We start from the raw sequence: 24,129 nt of genomic DNA, 5'->3' as shown, positions 1-24,129 counted from the left end.
GCCTTGCATCCCTAGGATGAACCATACTTGGTCATGATGTATGATTTTCTTGATGTGGTTTTGAATATGTGTTGCTAGTATTTTGTTTAGCAGTTTTGTGTCTAAGTTCATCAACAATATAGGCCTATATTTTTTTTCCCTTGATCTGTCTTTATTTGGTTTTGGTATTAATTTGATGTTGGCTTCGTAGAATGTATTTCGGAGAGTCTCGTTTCTTTCTGTTTCACGGAATAGATTGAGGAGTATTGATATTAGCTGTTCTATAAAGGTTTTATAAAATCCACTTGGGAAACCATCTGGTCCTGAGCTTTTGTTTGATGGATGCTCTTTATTGCGGCTTCAATCGCTGATTGCTATTGGTTGGTTTAAATTTTCTATATCTTCTTGACTCAGTTTAGAAAGGTTGTATTTATCTAGAAAGTTGTCAATTTCTTCCAGATTTTTTACTTTGTTGAAATATAGTTTTTCAAAGTCTGATCAAATAATTTAAATTAATAAACATGTATAATTTAGAAAATATAAATTTCTAAATTAGATATGATTGAGTTACTAGACTAGTAACCAATTAAAGTTTACCTTATTGGTGGTAAGAAATGTATTTTCCTACTCTCTTACCATAAAAGTGATACTGGGGAAATTGATAGAAATAAATCCGCCCATTCATGTGGCCATTGTTATGTAGATGTCTACATTATAGTAGTGAATACTAATTAACATTGAATATTAAATATGTAATAATAATAATGAATGCTTAAATTGGTAAAAGGAGAAAGTATGAGAAAATGAAAAGTAGTTACATTTATGAATATAGCTGTAAGGATCCTAAGAAGATATCTACAAATTTAATCCAACAGTGATTAAGTAAAAAAGTATAACCACTTAGAATTATTCTAGGAAGATAATCTATTAAGGTCAAACATTCAATTAAAATATTAAAGAAGAAAAAAATACCCAAATGATCACCTTAATCTGGAAATATAATTGTTAAATTCAGTACTGACATGATTAAAAGCAACAAAGAATACTTGAGGGGACTTTTATTAATCAATTTTTATAGCCCATATATATATATATATGTTCAGTAAATACCATACTTTATGGTGAAACTTTTAAGGGAGTCTCTTTAAAGTGAATCAGTAAAGAGCTGATATGTAGTTTTTGAAAAGTTGTTGGATGTTTTCTAAAAGCTGATTTAGGAATGAACTCCAAATCTTTACTGAAATATTTACTGTGTTCCTTTTTTACATCTCCTACAGAATGCTATTTTGATTATCATGATTGTTTAAATTTAAAGCAGAGTGGGGAAAATGCTTAAGACTTGAAATCAAACAGAATATATATTTGTTGAATTCTTAATTAAATCCTTATTTTTATTCATTACATTCTCTGTGTAATGTGAATAACTTATTATTCCTCTAAATAGTTTATTTATAAGTGCTGCTCATGTTTGATAAAAACAGAAGAAGTCTAGATATAGAATGTCTTAATACTTCGTAATTGAAATTTTACTTAGAATAAAACAGGTAAACATATGTGATTTCTTAAAAATAATTAATACACTATGTTTAGGTTGAGGATACACTCAGGCACCCAAACATACACACTCATGCACACACAATTTTCATATATAAGATACACTGTGTGCTTTTAATGTTTATCACATAGTTGCAGTGGAATTTACTTCTTATCAAATAATAGAAGCAATAATCCAAAGAAATTCTGCAAGAGAATGTATCCAAAGCTATAAGAACATAGGTATTACACTGAAATAAAAACATGAGATTTCACTGGGACATTTTAACACTATTTTCAGTGAGCGTGTATGTCATGATCCATCAAAGGAGTCCACATGTGCTGTGTGTGACCCATGGGCTGCGAAATGCTGAGCTGATAGATCCATCGTTCCAGTGGCATGGGCCAAAGGGGAAAATTGTTTCTGGTAAGATTTTGTGTCATTTTTCATAATTTAGTAGATATATCTAAATGTACTCAAAGCTAAAGGAGTACTTGTGTCTTGCACATTTATCCACTTTCTCAATTTTTTCCTTATAATTTCTTTCTAGAGTTAGATATGCCAATGTAGATGGTGTTGCCATATTTTAATCTTTATTCAGAATAATCTAGAAATATACTGAAAGAGCAAAGGGTTTGGAAAGTTCTCTTAATTTTCTCTGTGCTAAAAAATGTTATTTTTCAAATAGAAATTAGTTTGCAGGACTGATTTGTTTGCCATTTTCTGTATTTCCTTTTTATTTTAGTTTGAAATGTGTATTTTATTTTATTATATATTTTTAATTTGTTAAAATATGATATTTATGGTAATTTTTAAAAAATATAAATTACCATAGCTGGTTTTATTTTTGCCCTTGTTAGCAATAAGGACTAATGAATTTTCCTTCTAACGATCTGTTCATTGGAGCACCTAATAAGTTTTGCATATCCTCAGAGGAAGTTTTTGTTTACCATGGTTTCTTTTTTTAACCCTTTATTGGTATTTTGAGATAATGTATGTGGATTAAGAGCTGCAAGCTTATTTACCTTGGATGAAAGAAATTATACGTATACAAAGATATGCCAAAAAAACATTCATAGGAAATACGTATTTTGTAACGTTTTAATTCATATTTTAATTTTCTTGAGGGATTTATGCTGGTCTAAATAGCTTAAGCCTTAAAGAATGGGTCTGCTTTTAGGTCAGGGGCTAGTTCTTTTGAAGTGAGTTATCCAGTGACTTCATTGATAGATGCCATTGTGCTAAGCTTTGTGGGTATTAAAAAGATTAGACCCAACCTCTGTTTCACTAATGTAACCTAGTAGGAGCTGTGTCATGTGTTCATGGAGTTAGCTGGGTTCAGTAAAAGAAATCCTAAGACGTCTGGTAGCTTATGTAAATCAATAAAATGATCCAGGTGTAAAAGCACTGAATTCTGGAAATATCAAATTTTATTTTTATTGTTCCCTGATAGCACATTATGTAATACACACATGATTTACATATATTCTACATTTGGTATTGGAACTTTGAAAGTTGAAAAATAGAAAGATTAGATTTTTTTTTCAGTTGTATTTGTTCCTCCTTTGATTTGGAAACTGAGATTTGAAACCTTTTCTTCTCCAAGATGGGACACTAGGTCTTGCAGTTTATATTGCAAAATACAGTATATAATTTAATTATCCTTTATGTAGGACCAATATTTTATTCTGCTCACTTTCCTAATAGGAAAATAGATATACAAAAATTGAATTATTTTTAGATATGGATAAAATTGTATTAATGGTATGATTTACATATATAAAACTTATTCCCAGGGAATTTGACATTCTACTTTCATGATTATTACATCATATAGCTCACTGTCTACCAGTTTTAAGGCTTAGTAATCATGTTATCACTTTTATTTCAGAACAAAACTACAAAAGCTGCAATTTTTTTCAAGTTTGAAAATAGGAAATTGTTTTTCAATTTAGTGTAAATTACACTATACGTTATTTATTTTATAAGTACTTTTTATATAGTTTTATTGGTGCATTATAGTCTTACATCAAAATGTAATTCAAAGTGATGGTGACATACATGTGCACAGCACTGTTGACCTCCTTCGTCCCCTTTTCACTCCTGCCCTTCCGTTCCTATACAGTATGTTGAGATTGACATTGGTCTTCTCACATAGGTACATAATGCCAATGGGGTATTTCTTTAATCATTTCTCCCTCTTCCTCCTGCCCTTCCCCTAGACCACCTCCCTGGCTCCCCTGGAATTTATCCTTCATTATCTAAGATCCCTCTGGTATCTCAGTTACTCCCTAGCTTGTGCATATGAGGGAAAGTATATGACCCTTTGGTCTCTGTGACTAGCTAATCTCACTTAACATAATCTTTCCCAGATTCATCCATTTTCCTGCAAATAACATAATTTTGTTCTTATTTATTGCTGAGTAGAATTGCATTGTGTAGATATCCCATGATTTTATAATACATTCATCTGTTGATAGATATATAGGTTTGGTTTCATAATTTGGCTATTCTGAATTGTGCTGCTGTGAACATGGATATGCTTATGTTACTATTCTGAGTTCAGTCCCTTTGAAAAGCTACCCTGGAGTGGTGGAGTGCTATCATATGGTAGATTCATCCCCAATTTTCTGAGGAATCTCCACACTGAACTCCATAGTGGCTGTACTAATTTTCAATCCCATGAACAGTATATTGGAGTTCCTATTCCCTACATCTTTACCAACATTTATTGTTGCTTGGCTTCTTGATGATTTCTGTTCTGACTGGGATTAGGTCGAGTCTCAGTGTAGTTTTGACTTGTATCTCCTTGAATGGTATTGATGTTGACCATTATTTTATGTGTTTATTGGCCATTTATATTTATTCTTCTGTGAAGTGTCTATTTAGTTTAAATGCCCATTTCTTGATTGGGTTATTTGGGGTTTTTTTTAGTGCCCTATCTTTTTTTGTGTGTGTGTGTGTGTGTGGTACTGGGGATGGAACCCAGGGGCAGTCTACCTCCAAGCAACACCCCCAGCTCTACTATTTTTTATTCTTTATTTTGAAACAGGATCTCACGGAGTTGCAAAGGGCCTCACTATGTAACTGAGGCTGGCTTTGAACCTGCACCATCCTCCTGTCTCAGCCTCCCAAATGCTGGGATTACAAGCATGCGCCACCATGCCTGGCTTAGTGTTATATCTTTGAAGTAGTTTGTATTTTTTGCATATTAGTCCTTTATCAGAGAAACAGCTGGTAAAGATTTTCTCCCATTCTGTAGGCTTTCTCTTAGACACTTCAAGATTTTCTTTAATACGCAGAAACTTTTTAGATTCATGCCATCCCATTTATTCTTGTTTTAATTTCCTGAGCTTTGGGGGTCTTATTGTGGAAGTTTCTATCTATGACTATATATTGGAATGTTGGACCTATGTCCTCCTCTATTAATTTCAGTCTCAGGTGAGATTTCCAGGTCTTTGATCCATCTACATTTAACTCTTGTGCATGGTGAGAGATAGGGATTTAATTTCACATTTTTTTTGCAAATGGATAACATCAGTTTTCCCAACACCTTTTGTTGAAAAGGCTCATTTTCTCAACTTATGTATTTGGCACCTTTGTTTAAAATCAATTGGCTATAAATGTGTGGATTTGTTTTTGTACTTTCTATTCTGTTCCATTGATCTGTGTGTCTGCTTTTGTGCCAATACCATGCTGTTTATATTATTATAGTTCTGGAGCATAATTTGAAGTAAGGAATTGTGATGCCTTTTGCATGGTTCTTACTGCTGATAATTGCTGTGGCAATTCTGGCTCTTTTGTTTCTCCATATGTAATTTAGTGCCGATTTTTCTAGATCTGTGAAGAATGACATTGGAATATTGATAGGGATTGCATTGACTCTGTAGATCACTTTTGGTAGAATGGTCATTTGGTAATATTTATTCTGCCCATTCAAGAGCAAGGAGATCTTTCCTCCTCCTAAGACCTTCTTCAATTTATTTCTTTAGTGTTTTATCATTTTCATTGTAGATTTCTTTTGCCTCGGTTAGATTTATTCATAGATTTTTTTGGTGTTATTGTGTATTCACTTGTTCTATGGATTTCTTTTTCAGTAGATTAATGCTTGGCATTTAGAAAAGCTACTTGATTTTTTTTAAGATTGATTTTGTATCCTGCTACTTTGCTGAATTTGTTAATCAACTCTAGAATTCTTTTGGTTGAGCTTTTTGGGTCTTCTAAATATAGGATTATGTCATCTGCAAATAGAGATAATTTCAGTTCTTCTATTCCTGCTTGAATTCCTTTGATAACCTTCTCTTCCTTAATTGCTCTGGCAGGAGTCCCAAGGACTATATTGAAAAGGAGTCAGTGATGATTGTAAGGGAGCATTCCCACAGTTTTTCTCCATTCAGAATGGTGCTGGCTTTGGATTTATTGTATATTGTCTTAATGATGTTAAAATAAGTTACTTTTCTTTCAGTTTTACCTAGTGTTTTTAACATGAATGAGTGTTGGTTTTTTTTTCCAGACACATTTTCAGCATCCACTGAGATGATCATGTGATTTTTGCCCATAGTTTTATTTATGTGGTGAATGACATGTATTTATTTGCATATGTTCAGCCAGGCTTGCATCCCTGTAATGAAAGCAACTTGGTCATTGTCTGCAATTTTCTTCATGTAGTTTTGAATTTGAATCACTAATTTTTGTATAGAATTTTTACATCTATGTTACTCAAAGATATTGGTCTAAGCCGGGCGTGGTGGCGCACGCTTGTAATCCCAGCATTCGGGAGGCTGAGACCAGAGGATCACGGTTCGCGGACAGCCTCAGCTACTTAGCAAGGCCCTCCGCAACTCAGTGAGACCTGGTTTCAAAATAAAGAATTAAAAAAAGGGCTGGAGGCATAGCTCGTAGGTCAAATGCTCCTAGGTTCCATCCCCAGGCCCACACACACAAAAAAGATACTGGTCTGCAATTTTTTCTCCAAGGATCTTTATGCAATTTTGTTCTTAATGTGATACTGGCCACATAAAAGGCATTTGGGAGGAGTCCATCTCTTTTGATTTTTTGGAATACTTGTGAGGTATTAAGTTTAATTCTAATGTAAAGGTTTTGTAGAATTCAACCAGGAATCCATCTGGTCCTTGGATATTCTTGGATGGAATACTTCTTATTACTATTTCTATCTCTGCTTGCTGTTGATCAGTTTAAGTTTTCCGTATCCTCTTGGTTCAATTGAGGTAGGTTATATATGTTTAGAAAAGCTGATTCTGCTGGGCATGGTGGCACATGCTTCTAATCCCAGCATTTGGGAGGACAAGACAAGAGGATTGCAGTTCATTGACAGCCTCAGCTATGTAGGCCCTTTGCAACTCAATGAGACCCTGTTTCAAATAAAGAATAAAAAATAGGGCTTGGAGGTATAGCACAGAGGTAGAATCTGAGGTTTCATCCCCAGTACAAAAAAGAAATGAAAAGCTGATTTTCTTTTTTCTACAAAAAAAAGGGTCAGCTTTTTTGTTGCATATCTTTTTAATTTTTTATTCTCTATTTCATTGATTTCTGCTCTGACTTTTATGATCTTATGCCTTCTACTGGCTTTGGGATTAGTATGTTCCAGTTATTTGAGGTCTTTGATGAATGCCATTAAGTTGTTTATTTGGTAAATTTGTATTTTTATTATGGGGGCACTCAATGCTATACATTTTCCTCTTAAAACTGCCTTCAAAGTATCCCATAGATCTTGGTAGATTTGTCTCTATTTTAATTTAATTCTAGGAATATTTTTAATTTCCCCCTTATTTCTTTTACGATACAGCCCTTATTCAAAAGTGCATTATTCAGTCTCCATGTATTTATTTAATTTACTTTGTTCTTCTTGTTGTTATTTTTTGCTTTCATTCCATTATGATTTGAAAAGATGCAGGGAATGATGTTAAATTTTTTGAATTTGCTGGTATTTGCTCTGTGGTCCAGAAGGTCTATATTGGAGAAGGTTCCATTAGCAACTGAGAAGGAATGTGTATTCAACTTTTGTTGGTTGGTATACCATATATATACACACACACATATATATATATATATATATATATACATACACATATATATGTATATATAATATATCATATATTAGATAATATCCTATATATCTATATATAATAATATAGGATAATATCTATATTATATCCAAATATCTAATAATTATGTAGGACAATAATATCTTAATATCCTATATATTTTGGTATAGTGCTTAGTTCTGAAGAATCTTTACTTATCTTGTTCCTGGATTATAGTTCTAGCGATTTGAGCAGTGTGTTAAAGTTTCCCAATTTTATTATTTTGGGGTATATTTGAGACTCATATGTGATATTGTTTTATTAAAGTGGGTGTGCCCACATTTGAGTCATAAAAATTTACTATCATTACCTCTTTTTGTTGGATTTTTCATTAGTTAGAAGTGAACTGTTTTATATCTTCTGATAAATTTTAGCTTAAAGTCTATGTTGTTGGATATGAGCATTGCCACCCCTACTTGTTTTGGGTCTCCATTTTCATGGTACATCTTTTTCCATCTTTTTACCTTTAGTCTATGGACATGTTTGCCTGTAAAGTGCATTTCTTGCAAGCAGCATATAGCTGGATTATGTTCTTTAATCCACACTGTTAGTTTATGCCTTTTAATTAAGGAGTGTAGACTTTTGGATTATGTTCTTTGACCCAAACTGCCAGTTTTTGCCTTTTAATTGAGGGATGTAGACTTTTAACATTCATTGTTTTTGTTGAGACTTGATTTTAGTTTCCTGTCATTTTGAGTTATGTTTTATATTTGATACAATGTTAATTATTCTTTAGTTAGTTGCCTATCTGGTGGAATTCACCCCTTCTCTGGTTCTGGTATTTCTTTATTTTTCTTTATGTTTTATGTCTTTGAATATTTTCTCTAGCACTGGCTTAATAGTCATGAATTCTTTTAGTTTTTGCTTATCTTGGAAGGTTTTTGTTTCTTCATCAATTTTGAAAGATATATAAATATATTTGGTGGTACTGGGGTTCCTGGAAACCCTTCTACCACCTCCAGGCTATACTCCCAGACCTATTTTATACTTTTTACTTGGAAACAGGGTTTCTTAAGCCAGCACGGCTGGCTTTGAACATGCATGATCTTCCTGTCTCCACCTCCCAAGCGCAGGGATTAACAGGCATGTGGCACCATGCCTGGCAAAGATATATTTTTTTAATGTAACAGTCTTGGTTGGAAGTTGTTTTGGATTGCATCATACCAGTCCCACCTGGCTTTCATGACTTGTGTTGAGAAGTCTGGACTGATTGTTTTGCCCCTCAGAGTTATCCATTATTTTGTTCCAGATGCATTTAAGATTCTTTCCTAGGCTTCTGTGTCAGTCGTTTGAATTATTATGTTCCATGGAGATATTCTTTGATTTTTTTGTATTGTGAATGTCTAAGAAACTCGTTTTCTATATTTGGAAAATTTTCTGATATTATTTCTCTGAAGAGGTTTCTGGTTCCCTTGGTTTGTGCTTTTAGACATTACCAAAGTCTAATATTCATAAGTTGGGTCGTTTCATAATATCCTATATTTATTGAATGTTTTGGTCATGTTGTCATATTATCTACTCCATATTGTTGACCGTGTGGTCACTTTTGCATGAACTGTATTCTAAGAGTGAGACTCTTTTTTTCCATTTGGTCTAGTTGTCAGAGGTGGTTTCTATTGAGGTCTTTAATTCATTTATTGTCTCCTTTATTTCTCTGAAACCTTTTTTTATTTCTTACTTAGAGCTTCTGTTTCTTTATTCACATTTTTTCATGACTTGTACATGTTTTCTGTGATCATTTCTGAGCCCTTTATTCATATTGAATATTGAAATTCTGAAATATTCTGACATTTTCTGCAGCTCAGTATTGGTGATCTTCCTTGTTGTTGATTTGTGAGAGTTTATTGTTTCCTGTTTAGTATTTATTCTCATGTTTTCAGGATTACCGGGTTTATATTTCTGTCGTCTTGGCATCCTCTTCCTCTTTGTGTAAGAGTCCTATGACTATTTGTTATACCTTTATAGTAAGGCATATACTAAAAGCATATATGCCTCAAAGAATCTGTTGTATATAATCAGACTTTTCAGTTTGTCCCCAAGAATCTCTTTAACAAGATGTAGCTTTAAGTCAGTACAGGCAAACAGGAGTCTTAATTGGCTTTAGGTCAAAGTGCTCACCAGGACCAAACTCAGCAGAGCTAGAGATAATGATGTTCTGTTTAGAGCCTGCAGCCTGCTGTTTGAGTTCAATACCGCACAGACACCACTGGTGCTCTGCTGGTTATAAATCCGTGAAACCCTAGAGTACCAGCCTTGATTCTCTGTGGACACTGGGCCTAAGCTCAACAGAGCTAGGAATTATTGCGTTCCAAGCTTGTGGCCCAGCCAGCTGTTCTAGAGACACCACTTCTAATCTGTTGGTTGCAATCATATGGAACACTGTTAGTCTCTGGCATGTGTGATCACCATGAAAATTCTGATAGAGGGGATAGTGTTGTGCTCCCAGCCTGTAGCTTTTACCATGTGAGCCCCTGGCCCCCTGATTTTGGTTCCAAGCTCTTGCATTAAGTGATGATACAGTTCTGTTTCTGGTGCTTGGGTGGCCCTGTTATTTAGCCTCATGAACACCATTGCTTCCCTGGGAAGCTGGGATCATGTGAAGCCCAGTTGGCCTCCTGCCTTGGTCTTGGTGGTGCTGTTGGTGCACATGTAGGGCATTCTAGGCCTACATCATGGTTGCATAAGTTATTTTACTCAACAGGCATCACTGCTGATAGCCTGGTGATGATTTCTGGAGACTGCAGCTGTACAGAGCACTGCTGACCTTAGGTTACACCCACCCAAATGTCCCTAAAACTGTCTGCTTATGTTTCTGCCATGTCCAACTGTATCCCCAACACCACCTCCACTGTGATGATTTGCCAACTCTCAGACTAGACTCTGTGTGTCAGTTAGCAGCTAAGCAAGCCCCTGCAGCTATGCAGACTCCCTCTGGGATGGTTTGGAAACTCATGGTCTTGATTAGTGGTACTTCCCTGAAGGAAGGGACAAATTGATCTGGAGCCACAGGAGTTTTCTGGGCAGTTTGGCTAGTTGATCTGTAGACTCACAGTGGTCTTGATGTGGCAGTTTGAAGCAGCTGGGTCCTTGCAGAAAGATCCTGCCATTTCTTGCTCTTAAGTAACTGTAGCTACAGGATTTCACTGGGTGATTTGGATAGGTATTCTAGGTAGTCACTGTCTTGAGTTATTTGAGTGTGCAGAGACAATTGGGATTGCTGTTGATGATAGTGTTCTGTAATGAATGTCTCAACAAAATTCTGCTGCTTCTATTCTGGAGCTGGTCTCTGAGAACCACCGGGTCTCAGCATATTTCTTGAGATATTATCTAAATACATAGATTTTACATATATAAGGTGCATGGTATGTCAGTTGGTGAAGGTATATATTATGAAGTAATTACTGGAACAATGCTATCATTTCATCTGGTGACAACGCTTAAAATCTATGCACTTTTAGCATGCTATTTTGAGCCACAGTCACTATGCTGTACATAAGGGGTCTGGATATCATTTATTTTATAACTGAGAGTTTGTACTCATCCACCAGGAACTCTCATACCCAGTACCAGTACCTGATAGTAACCTTCTACTCTGTATTTATATGAGTTTGACATTTCCAGATTTCATACCTAAGTGTGATTATACATAGATGCTTTTCAGTGTCTGGCTTATTTTACTTAACATAATGGGTTCTATAAAAATAATATTGAATATTTACCATGTATGAGATACTATTATAAACAATTTACATATGTTAACTATTTATTTTTCACAAGAGTCCTTCACAGTAAGTACAACAGTTTTCTCCATTTTACATATGGGAGAACAAAGGCATGAGAGAATCAGTGCATGGGTTTTGGTAGTTTGTGTCTTTCAAAGAATTTGTATAACTTGTCAGATTTTCAGATTGTGGACTTTATGGACATAAAGCAGTTTTAATTTTACATTGTCTTATGAATGCATCCAGGTGCTGTGTGAATGCGTCCTCATTCATTCCTGGTGTGGGTTGTGTTTTCTCTCTCTTGTTCTCTCTGGCTATGTGTTCAACAATTTTATCAGTTTTTGAAGGACAAGCTTTTGATTTAATGATTCTCTGCTACTTCTGTTTTCAAAATATTTGTTTTATTTGTTTTATTTCTTTCTTTTGTTTGTTTGGGTTTGCTAGTCTTCCTCTCCTCAGCCCCCAGTTGTACAACAATGAGTCGGCAGCATTTTTCCTTTCAACATTATAAAGAATATAAATTATATTATTTTCCTCTTGTGTAATTCTAATGAGAAGTCTGTTATAATTCTTTTATTTGTCCCTTTGTAGGCAGTGTGCCATGTCTTCCTGCTCCCACCAATATTAAGATTTTTCTCTTTGCTTTTCATGTTTGGGAATTAATTAATTTATTTATTATTTTATAGGTGAATCTTTTTTGTTTGCTTCTGTATTAATTCTTCTAGGTGTTCTAAGCTTTTAGGATATGTAGTTTGGTGTCTGTCTTTAGTTTTTGGAAATCTTCAGCCATTATGTCATAAGATTTTTTAATGCCCTATTTTATGTCACCTCATCTTGTAAAATTTTTTGATATTTCATACACAAAACTCTTTAATATTGTTCTATAAATATTAATTTTGTTGTTCTTTTTGCTTCTTTTGGTGTTTAGTGTTGAGTAATTTCTTTATGCTTATCTTCAGGTTCATGGATTTTTTTCTTTGGATATATTAAGTCTATTCATAAGCCAATTGAAGAAATTTCATCGGTATTACTATTTTTTTAATCAAATTTGTTGAAGTTCTCCCATCAGATAATTTCTATACTTTGACATTCTCTGCTAAGACCACTTATCTGGTCTTTCATGTTGTCTGTGTGTTGCAATACAATTATTTTACATTAATGATCTGATTCTTTTTATACCTATTCTATTAAAGAATCTTGTTCTGCACATTACTTGTTCTCTTGGGCATTTACCATTTCTTTCTCTTTTGTATGCCTTTTAATTTTTTGTTGAAGTTTTAAGCTTTAGGTAAATATTTCAATGCTTTACAATAAACATTTTCCTCCTAGTTCTTTATTGTTAAATTGTGTTGATTCAGTCAAGACTTTGTGGCTCTCACATTTGGTTGTTGATTGGCTATACTCAGTGCACCAGAGGCATGCCAATCCAAAGATGAGTGGATCAAAAAATACGAGATATCTACACAGTGGAACTCTACTTAGCAATCAAGAAGAACAAAATTATGTCATTTGCAAGAAAACGGAAAGAGATGGAGAACACTGTTAAGTGAGATCAGCCAGTAGCAGAAAGTGAAGGGTCCTGTGTTTTCTCTAGTATGAGGAAGCCAGGGAGTAGTGGGGATGCCAGAGGGGCTCCAGGCAATGGAGGACCAGGAAGGTGGTCCAGGGGAAGGGGCGGGAGAGAGTGGGGTTCATCGACGGAATTACTACTTCAGCTGTGTGTACAAATGTGAAAGTGAAAATACCAATGTCAATCTCAGTGGCCCGTGTGTGGGGGGTGGGGATGGGGAGGCAGCAAGGTGGGGCACTGAGTGCTGTATGCATGTGTGTCCTGTCAGCATGATTTACGTTATGACGTGCGGCTATAATGCACCAGTGAAAGCATATGTAAAAATGTGTATGGTGTAGTTTGGTTCATTAGAAATAGTTTTTCCCATTATTTAGTCTTGGTTTTTGTTTCTCATTTTGTGTTGCTCTCAGAAAGATTCTCTTTTGCAGTTGTGCTGGCTTGGTTTCACTGCTATTTTTACTCAACCGATATTAGTGGTTGGTAATTCAGAGAGAGGGACATTGTCTTATGTTCTGATTAAACTTCAGTCTTAGGCAGGTAGAGTGCCCCAGTTCCTGGAATCTTGGCCTTTCTAAGTATCCCAGCTTCTCCTCTAACTTTAATTCACACCCAGTGCTGCTTCTTAACTCTTTGCCAAGGATGAAACAATGTTTTTCTCTCCTGTCTCTTTCTTCAAGCAAGAAATCCTTGTTGAACCTTAAGTGAGTCTTTGTTTTTCTCTCAGTGGATTAGAGCTTTGATTCTGTAGAAGATGAGGTGGAATGGGTGGGTTTGAATTTTGGCCGAGGTCACCCTCCTTTAGCCAGCATCCTATGAGAAGCATGCCCAGGGTTCCCTAGTCTTCCCTGGGAATACCTGGAAGTGTTTGTGAATGAAAAACTCTAAACAGATTCAAGTCCTTCCTACTCTGTGGTCCCCAGAGAGGGCTCACATACTCACATTGGCTTTTGGCTTTTAGCAATTCCTCAAATGAAATTAGCCAAATCTTCTTTACCAGTATGTTAATCAGATTTTTCAAATACCACAAATGCCAGATATACACAGCTTAAAAGGAGGAAAGATTTATTTGGCTCATGGTGTCAGAGCTTAGGTCCATGTTCAGTGCTCCACTGTCCTGTGGTGAAGAGTTATGGTGCTGAGCCCATTGTGGGGCAGAGCTGCCTGCCTCCTGGGGCTGAGAAGCAGAAAGAGACTCGCTCTTAGTACAGGGCCTTGCCCTCAACCCCTCACGAGGCCAGTCGGCTCCCAGAGGCCGGATCCTGCAGCTGCTGTGGGAGCCTTTGTGCCACTCTTGGATCTGAGGCACAGTACCCGCTCCAGTGGCAGGTGCAGCGACTGCTTGGGTCCTGGTCCTACCTCCAGGCCTGCCTCTGTGCAGGCTCGCCCTGCCCCCCCACCTCCTGGACAGGGGCAAGGAAGTGCTGATATGCCAGGGCTTGTCTGTAGGTTTGTCCTTATTGTAATGATGAGGTTGATCGTGGATATTTACTTTTCATATCTGAGCTGAATTCAAAAGTCTAAGCCTATTTTTAAAAAATACTTACCTGTAATTAAATTGTGATTAATTTTCTGTGGGCTTCTAGAAATCTAGTTCAACTCTGTGACTTTTTAGAGAAACAATCCTGAAAGGAAGAAGTACCAGCTTCAGTGAAACAGTTACTGAGTTTCTGTTATTTATGCCATTTACACAGCCTTAGCTTCATGAATTTCCATTTAGACTAGTCACTTAAGGATTTATGAAATGAGTATTGTCGTGTGATAGACTAGAATAGAATGAGTTCTTTTGGATAAGAAATTCTCTAGATATCTTTTCAAAGTGTGCTTTTTAAATTTTTACCACTGAAGGAAGCCAGAGGCATTTTACTACAGCTTATATGCTACTTAGTTTTCTGGCTCTCATACAATTTAACTTTGTAGTAGACATTCAAATGTGTATTTTGATACATTTATTAATAATTCTGATATGGGAAACCTTTATTTGAAATTTGCCAAGAAACACATAGTCTCATTGCTGACATGATATTTAAAATTTTTTTTTAAAAATGTATGTGTGTTTTTATTATAGCACTGTGAGGTATATTTTCTGTTGAAATATATAGCAACCACAGACTATAAATTAGAAAAGAGTCATCATGTTAAGATAAATATATCATTTTTAATCAAAAATATTCATGAGGAAGTAGTCATTACAATAGAAATGTATTCTAAATTTGTCACATTTTTGAGTTTCACCTAGGATATAAAAATGAGTGTTTATAAAGCTCTGTGTAACTGCTTGAGGGTAGTTATATGTACCCATCTTTTAATTTCTCCTTCAATGTCTGAAGCAGGATTTTGATGTACTTGAAACTCAATAAATATTAAACAAATTAATAATGAATTTTTCAGCTTGAAGAACACACATTTTTGTTTTACACTGAAGAAATATTTCAATTTAGGATTTATAAGCCTTAAATTATTATTTAAAATTGGAACAGTAGATATCCTCCAAGGTTATTCTTTCAATTCTTATGGATAGAGTATTAAATTATTAACTAAGAAAATTTTAATACCCAAGAAGGTTTCTGATGCAGAACTGTAGTTTGAACTTTAAGAATAACAAATTATTTGCTAAATGATGTATAGCTTTTTCATGTACTTTAACATTTGTTATATTTGTTGTACAAAGCAATTCTGAGACAGACTGTCATATACTATGATTTTTCATTATACACATTTGAAGGCACAGTGGATAAGCAAGGCTACACAGTTTATGAGGGAGGAAGGTGGTCTGCAGACCCTGGCCTGACCGCCCAGAGGCGGACTTGCTTTCCATTTTGCTTGGCTTTACCCAGTGTGACACTTGCTAAGGCCTGTGGTAGTGGGAAGGAAGCAGACACCCACTGAGCTCCTTCACACCTGCCTTTGTCTGACCTGGGGAAGTTACAGGACTTGATCTTCCCTTATTTTTTTTTTTCTTCTGCAAACCCTTAAGGTTATAAATCAAGTTTTGCTTTATATTCTGTGTAGTAACAGGAAATTTCTAAACATTAATGATTATTTTCTGATAGCCTTTGTTATAGTTGTGCTGTTTTATATGTCTCATATTGTTTGAAAGCTGGCCAAAGCCCTACAAGAGCTCATAATTTAAAATATACTTGTAATTGTTTTATATCACATATAAATGTATGTGCTATATAAAGTATATTTTGTATATATTTATTCTATGTGTGTTACAAGTATTTACATGTTATATATGAACATGGTTATATATTTGTATTTTTATTTCTGATAGTTCCCTGTTCAAGGAGCACATTAGGAACACATTATGTATAGGCCACTGTTAGTCTGTCTCCTTGTTTCTCTCTTTTTCCCTCTTCCCTCCTCCTCCTCCTCCTCCTCCTCCTCCTCCTCCTCCTCCTCCTCCCTCCTCCCTCCTCCTCCTCCCTCCTTCCTTCCTCTCTTTCCTCCTCCTCCTCCTCCTTCTTCTTCCTTCTCTCCCTCTCTCTCTCTCTCTCTCTCCCTCTCCCTCTCCCTCTCCCTCTCCCCCTCCCTCCCTCCCTCCCTCCCTCCCTCCCTCCCTCCCTCTCCTACTAGGAATTGACCCAGGGATATTCTCCCTGTGAGTTACAATCCTACATTCGCACCTTTTTAAAACTTTGAGACAGGGTCTCCTTGTTGCTCGGGTTGGCTGTACATTTTTGGTCCTCTTCCCTCAGCCCTCGGAGTAGCTGGGATTATAGGCGTGGAGCATCCACTCAGCCCATTGTTCTTCTCCGACCACTTAGCCACACGGTTAATGAGCTCTGGTTAGTTCGAATCTGACCCTAAGAAAAAAGGAAAGTCGCCCTGGCACCCACTGTCAGCAAAGACCAGATGCAATGGTCAGCTATGCCATAGTTCCTTTTAGTGACTGTGTAGGTAAATTTTGGTGATTTTAGTCCTCTTAAGCTTTGTTATTTTACCTGCCTCATATACATAACGTATCGATATCTTATTGGTTTAATAGAAAACAGCTCTGCACAGGTGACATCCACCGGAAGCCTTGTATTCCAGAGCTTTGAGGAGGGAATGAGTGGAGTTTACACGTGCTTCCTCGAGTACAAACCCACAGTGGAAGAGATTGTTAAAAATCTGCAGCTAAAATATGTTGTCTACGGTAAGAAGTGGGTTTGTGTTTTAACATTCCTTTCTTCATATTTCCATTGGTACATAGTAATTCTTCATCTCTGTGAGGCTCAAAGTACTGAAAACACACACACACAGGTCTTGGGGTGTGATTTCCTTCAGGTCCCACCTGCTGCCCATGCGCCAGTACATAAAAGTGTGGCTGGCAGTGATGACTTCTTACATGGGCACAGAATAATCTTTTCCCCCTTGACCCTGCCTATCCCTCTACCCCCTTCCACTATTCTACTGGTCTTGTTTCTCAATTATCTAAATATTATCTATTTTGTTTTCTTTTTGTTTTGCAGGTCTGGGGATAGAACCCAGGGGCATTCAACCTCTAAGCTACACCCCCTTTACTATTTTTTAGTCTTTATTTTGAAACAGGGTCTCACTAAGTTGCGGAGGGCCTCACTAAGTAGCTGAGGCTGTCTGCGAACCGCAATCCTCTGGTCTCAGCCTCCTTAATGCTGGGGTTACAAGCGTGCGCCATCACACCTGGCTTCTATTTTGTTTTCAATTTTATTTCTATTTTGCTTTCACATCAGTCACTTTCTGTGATTGATCCCACTTAGCATATTTTCTACCTCTTTCTATTTTTCTTCAAATTTCATAATTTTGTTGTATTTTAACATTTCTTAATATTTTAAAATACTTAGAATTGCAACAGTTTTAAAAGAAATTTGCTTTCTTTAGTCTCTTAATTTAAAAAAAAAGTACTGTCTATCCATTTTTGCTTCATGCAGTTTAATAGCGAAGCACACATTTGTTTTAACTTGGAATTGTCTTTTTTCTGTAGGGATGTTGAGTGTATACAGATACGTTTAAGGGCACAAATGAGAGCAGAGGATATAGAAATCTGTTTTCAGATAATGATGATGATTGTGTTGATAGAGTGCATGCTGCTTTTACATTGTGAGTGTTAGGACCACTCATGCACTGCTGCCCCCTAATTCAGGACCGGGCAGCACCCGTCAGTCCCTCTCCTCACAGCTTGACCTGCTTGGCAGGGCTGGGTTGACGTAAAGTGACCAGGGGATGATGAGGTAAGCACAAGTTGTTTGTAAGTTTCTTCTTGCCAGTGGGACCAGCATGCAGTGACAGGGCAATGGCCCTCCATGAGGTCCACATCTTGCCTCTGGAACCTGCCAGTATGCACCCCACGTGGCAAAAGGACTTTGCTGCTATGACTAAATTAAGGCTGTGTAATGAGATTTTTCTGAATTATCTGTGCGGCCCAATATAACCACAATGTAAGAGGGAGGAAAAAGGTCAAAGGCAGCAAAAGGAGACATGGGGCACAGGGAGAGGCTTGAGTGAAGGAGTCACAGCCTTATAAGGCAGGCAGCCTCTGGCTGTAAAGAAGTGGGAGTGGTAAGCAAATGGATTTTCCTTGGAGTTTCCAGAAGGAACTTGGATTTTAGTCTAGTAAAATGAGTTTGGCCTTCTCACCCATAAAACTGTAAGGTAATAAGTGGTTGGTGAAGTCACCAAGTTTGTGGTAATGCATCATAGTAGCAGTGAGATCTTTACACAGCACTCTCCTCAAGACCATAACCATGTTTCAGTAAGGAAAGGAACTTTGTGTCTACTTCTATGAAAAAGAGGTGTACTCAAAAAAAGAGACTTTAATAAATTAGTAATTTTCATGATTTACATATTCTACAGTTTTGTAATCCATTCATCTGTTGATGGAAATCTTGGCTGGTTCCATAGTTTGGCTATGGTGAATTGTGCAGCTATGAACAGAGATACACATGCATTAGTTTGGTAGTTTAGTTTCCTATCTTTTGGGTAGATAACCAGAAGTGGTATTGCTGGATCAAATGGTAGATTTGTTCCCATTCTTCTGAGGATTCTCCATACTGTTTTCCAAAGTGGTTGCACTAATTTGCAATCCCACCAACAATGTCTTAGAGTTCCCACTTCCCCACATCCTTGCCAAAAGATATATTAGAAAGTGTACTCACTTAAGTGTAGAAGAGAAAGTCACTAATGTTAAAAATAGATAATTTAAGTGAACAGGATGAGTTAAATATTAGTGGAATAGAAAAAAAGGAATGGAAGAAGAGAGGAGAGAAGGAAAAGGGAACAGACTGGTAATAAAACTGACCAAATTATGAGGTGTGTATGTACGGCTATCTCAGTGAATCCCACTGTATGTATAACTTTAATGCACCAGTGAAACATATGAAAAGTAGGGGAAACTCAGCATATACTATTCTAGCCTTTAGTAATCACCTAAATCTAAAATTCTAAGAGAATAGGAGTGTATTATAAATTTATCCCAAATACTGATTTCTCCTGAATAGTTGCATTGTACATTTGAATTCCTGAAGTAACTATGTCTTTGTTTAATTTCTTACAGCTTATCGTGAGCCTCGTTATTATTACCACTTCACAGCTCGGTATCATGCAGCCCCCTGCAATAGTATTTATAATATTTCATTTGAAAAGAAACTTCTTCAGATTTTAAGCAAATTGGTTCTTGATCTTTCCTGTGAAGTTTCCTTACTTAAGTCTGAATGCCATCGTGTCAAAATGCAAAGAGCTGGTTTGCAAAATGAACTGTTCTTTACATTTTCAGGTAAGTATATATAAATATGTAAAGAAAAACAAATTGAAAACACATAACTGGTTTTAAATACATACTGTGAATTACCAGCAACATTTTTAGAATATGAGTTTTAAATCTAAATATATTTTCTCTTCTCTATTTTGACTTTAGTGCTAGTAACCCCCCAGTTATTATAATCATTAAAGTTTGGTATTAATACATCAACTATTATTGGAAAATTGTGTACTATGGATTTTTGCGTCATATATATTGGGACTCTCCTGTTAGAGGCATGTATGCTTAAAAATGTGATGTCTTTTTTGTGGATTGGTCCTTTTAGCAAAATTTAATGCATTTCTTTGTTACCTGAAACAGTTTTTGACTTAGAGAACAGGATAAACACATATTAATATACCCAATGATCTTCAATAAAGAAGCAAAAGTATTTTAATAGAAAAATAGTCTTTCAAAAACTGAGCTGGAAATTACACCAGAGACCTTGAAGCTCCTTGAAGAGGGCATAGGTCCAACACTACAACACATAGGTACAGACAAACATTTCCTGAATAAGACCCAAAAGGCACAACAAATTAAAAGGAGAATTAATACATGGGATTGCATGAAACTGAAGAGCTTCTGTTCAGCAAAGGAAACTCTAAAGAACCTCAATTGAGAGCCAACAGAATGGGAGAAGATTTTTGCCACCTACACCACCGATAGAGGACTAATATCTAGAATATACAGAGAACTCAAGAAACTCAACACTAAGAAAACAAAGCATCCAATAAAAAATGGGCAAATGAACTAAATAGACACTTCACAAAAGAAGAAATTCAAATGGCCAATAAATGCATGAAAAAATGCTCAACATCACTGGCAATCAGAGAGATGCAAATCAATACTACCCTGAGATTTCACCTAACTCCAACTAGAATGGCAATCATTCAAAACACAAACAACAACAGATGCTGGCGAGGATGTGGAGAAGTGGGAACTCTAAGACATTGTTGGTGGGATTGCAAATTAGTGCAACCACTTTGGAAAACAGTATGGAGAATCCTCAGAAGAATGGGAACAAATCTACCATTTGATCCAGCAATACCATTGTTGGGTATCTACCCAAAAGAAAAGAAACCAAACTACCAAACTAATGCATATGTATCTCTGTTCATAGCTGCACAATTCACCATAGCCAAACTATGGAACCAGCCAAGATGTCCATCAACAGATGAATGAATTACAAAACTGTGGGATATGTACACAATGGAATTTTACTCAGCCATCAAAAAATACTCAATTACATCATTTTCAGGGAAATGGATGGAACTGGAGGACATTATGCTAAGTGAGATTAGTCAGTCACAAAAAATAAGAAATCAGATGCTTTCCCTAATATGTGAGAGTTAGGGAGAAATGGGTCATAGGAGGAATTTTTGAAAGAGGAAATCCTATAGAGGAGCAAACAAGACAACCTAAAGGAGGAGAAAGGAGGGGGGAAGAGGAAAATCTCTAAAACACACAATGTACTTAAACATATCGAAGTCAATCACTAAGCCAAGCAAGGGAGGGAGGGACGGGGAGGGAATGGGGTGGGAATTGGGTAGGGGTTAAATCAGCGATGAGTACACACAAGTTTTTTACCCCAATATGTTGTGTGAATATAATGCACCAATAAAAAAGTTAAAAAAAAACTGAGCTGTAACAACTGTACATCCATATCCAGACACAGGCCTCAAATCTTTTGCCAAAATTAACTCTAAATTGGGCATAGACATCACTGTTAAACACAAATGCAAAACTGGTAACATAAAAAATATAAATGATCTTATTCTTTAATATATAAATTTGAACATTACCTGTGCTTGGAGGCTGGGACAAGAGGATCGCACAGGTTCAAAGCCAGCCTCAGCTACTGAGTGAGGCTCTCAGCAACTTAGTGTGAGACCCTGTTTCCAAATAAAATATAAAATAGTCTGGTAGTATAGCCCAGAGGTAGAAAGCCCCTGGGTTCCATCCCCAGTATCACACACAAAAACTAAAACATAATATTGAAACTGTTTTCCAGGGTCATTATGGTCTATAATCAATGCATTATATATTGTATTTTTATAGTTTAAAAAAATCACATAAAATGAAAATTCTCTACCTATGATCCTATAGTCCAAATGATCCAAATATCAGGGAAAATTCATGTAAGTCTGATAGTCATATTTTATGTTTTGATACAATTTGTAATAAAAGAATTTCCAGAGTCATTAAATGTAAGTTAGAGAAGGGAAAAAAATTACAAAGTACCTGCTTAATGTAAAAGGCAGGTAAATGGCGAGAACTTGATTTCCAACATTGGTCTTTCCTCTTTCTCTGAGTTCCTCTTTCTGACTCCTCCAAGTTTAGAGAAGCCTGACTTCTATGTGAGAAACTATGATCTTCCATGTTCTTGGATAGGTAGAATAAATATCATCAAATGGCCATTATTCCAAAAGTGGCCTAAAAATTCAAAATAATACTCATTAAATTACCATGGTCATTCCTCAAAGACAAAAAAATCAGTCCTTAAATTCATTTGGAGCTGGGCATGGTGGCGTATGCTTATAATCCTAATCCCAGCATTTTGGAGGCTGATTCAGGAAAATCAAGGTTCGAGAACAGCCTACCTTAGCTAGCTAGGGAGGCCCTTTGAAACTCAGTGAGACCCTGTTTCAAAATAAAGAATAAAGCTGGGTGTGGTGGTGCACGCTTGTAATCCCTGCGCTTGGGAGGCTGAGACAGGGGGATCGCACGGGTTCGAAGCAAGTCTCGGCTACTTAGTGAGGCTTTCAGCAACTTAGTGAGACCCTGTTTCCAAATAAAGTATAAAATAGGTCTGGGAATATAGCCTGGAGGTAGAAAGCCTCTGGGATCCACCCCTAGTACCACCACAAAAAAAGAAAACAGGAAAAAAAAATAAAGAATAAAATATAGAGCTGCAGGTATAGCTCGGAGGTAGAATGCCTCTGGGTTTCAACCCCAGTATGGCAAAAAAAAAAAAAATGAAAAAATGGAAAAAACAAAAAACCCAGAATAGTTAAAGTAGTTCTCAGCAATATAAACCATGCAAGAGGCATCACAATATGTAACTTCAAACAATACTACAATACCATAATAATAAAAACAGCATGGTACCAGCACAAAGACAGATAAATAGGTCAATAGAGCAGAATAGAAGACTCAGAAACAAATCTGTACACTTAATGTCCAATTGATTTTTGACAAAAAGGCTAAAAACATACACTGGAAGAAAGATAGTCTGTTCAACAAATGGTGTTGGCAAAACTGGTAAACCATATGCAGAAAAATGGAAATAAATTCCACTTTCTCACTCTGCACAAGAGTCAATTTAGGATAGATCAAAAACTTGGGAATTAGACCAAAGACCTTACAGCTCGTTGAAGAGGGTATAGATGCAACACTTCAATACATAGGCACAGGCAAAAACTTTTTCAACAAGACCCCAAAGGCACAAGAAACTAAAAGGCAGATCAATATATGGGATTGCATTAAACTGAAGAGCTTCTGTACAGCAAAGGAAACTATCAAGAACCTCAACATTGAGAATTGACAGAACGGGAGGAAGTTTTTGCCAACTATTTCTTCAATAGAGACGAATATCTAGAAGAGACAGAACTCAGGAAACTCAGCACTAAGAAAACAAATAGCCCAGTTAAAAAACTAAATAGAAACTTCACAAAAGAAGAAATACAAATGGCCAATAAATGTATAAAAATGCTCAACATCACTGGCAATCAGATAATGCAAATCAGAACTACCCTGAGGTTTCACCTAACCCCAACTAGAATGGAAATCATTCAAAACACTAACAACAACAAATGCTGATGAGGACGTGGAGAAGTGGAACTCTTAATACATCACTGGTGGGATTGCAAATTAGTGCAGCCAATTGGAAAATAGTATGGAGGATCCCCAGAAGAATGGGAGCTAACTTATTACATAATCAAGCAATACCATTTCTGGGTGTTTACACAAAAGAATGGGAACCAAACTACCAGACAACAAGTGACAAATTCACATCCTTAAGTTTAGAGACATTGATTTGGGAAATCAGTTTGGGAGAAATAGGTCATCTCAGTCAACAGTGGGAATCTGTGATGTAAAGTGCCTGGGTAGGTGTCTGTATATTCTATTCTGTTCCACTGTTCTCTGCACCTGTTTTGTGCTAATAATAGACTATTTTGGTTACTATAGCTCTGTGGTATGCTTTGAAGTCAGGAATTGTGATGCCTCCTGCATGATTCTTGTTACTAAGAATATCTTTGGCTTTTCTGGGTCTTTTGTTTCTCCATATGGAGTTTATGACTGGTTTGTATAGGTTTATGAAGAATGACATTGGTATTTTGAAAGGGAATGCACTGATTCTGTAGATTACATTTGGTAGAATGGACATTTTTATTATATTTTTTCTGTCTATCCAAGAGCAAGATCTTTCCATTTTCCAAGTTCTTCTTCAGTTTCTTTCTTTA

General features: G+C 36.2%; 1 protein-coding gene across 1 annotated transcript in view; it reads left to right on the top strand.

Moving 5' to 3' along the window:
• The window catches only part of ZPBP (zona pellucida binding protein), a gene marked incomplete at its 3' end in the record, with an annotated part of 75,231 nt that overhangs the window by 6,000 nt on the left and 45,102 nt on the right, over positions 1-24,129 (top strand). The window contains exons 3-5 of the mRNA XM_080701163.1: positions 1,814-1,939; positions 16,898-17,047; positions 19,424-19,642. Coding sequence (XP_080557289.1) covers positions 1,814-1,939; positions 16,898-17,047; positions 19,424-19,642 — 495 coding nt within the window. The remainder of the gene's footprint in view (positions 1-1,813; positions 1,940-16,897; positions 17,048-19,423; positions 19,643-24,129) is intronic.

This window comes from Muscardinus avellanarius (genome assembly GCF_963383645.1).
Source record: "Muscardinus avellanarius genome assembly, chromosome: 9".
NCBI lineage: Eukaryota > Metazoa > Chordata > Mammalia > Rodentia > Gliridae > Muscardinus > Muscardinus avellanarius.
The sequence above is the reverse complement of the archived record's forward strand: the minus strand, read 5'-3'. Positions and strand labels throughout refer to the sequence as shown.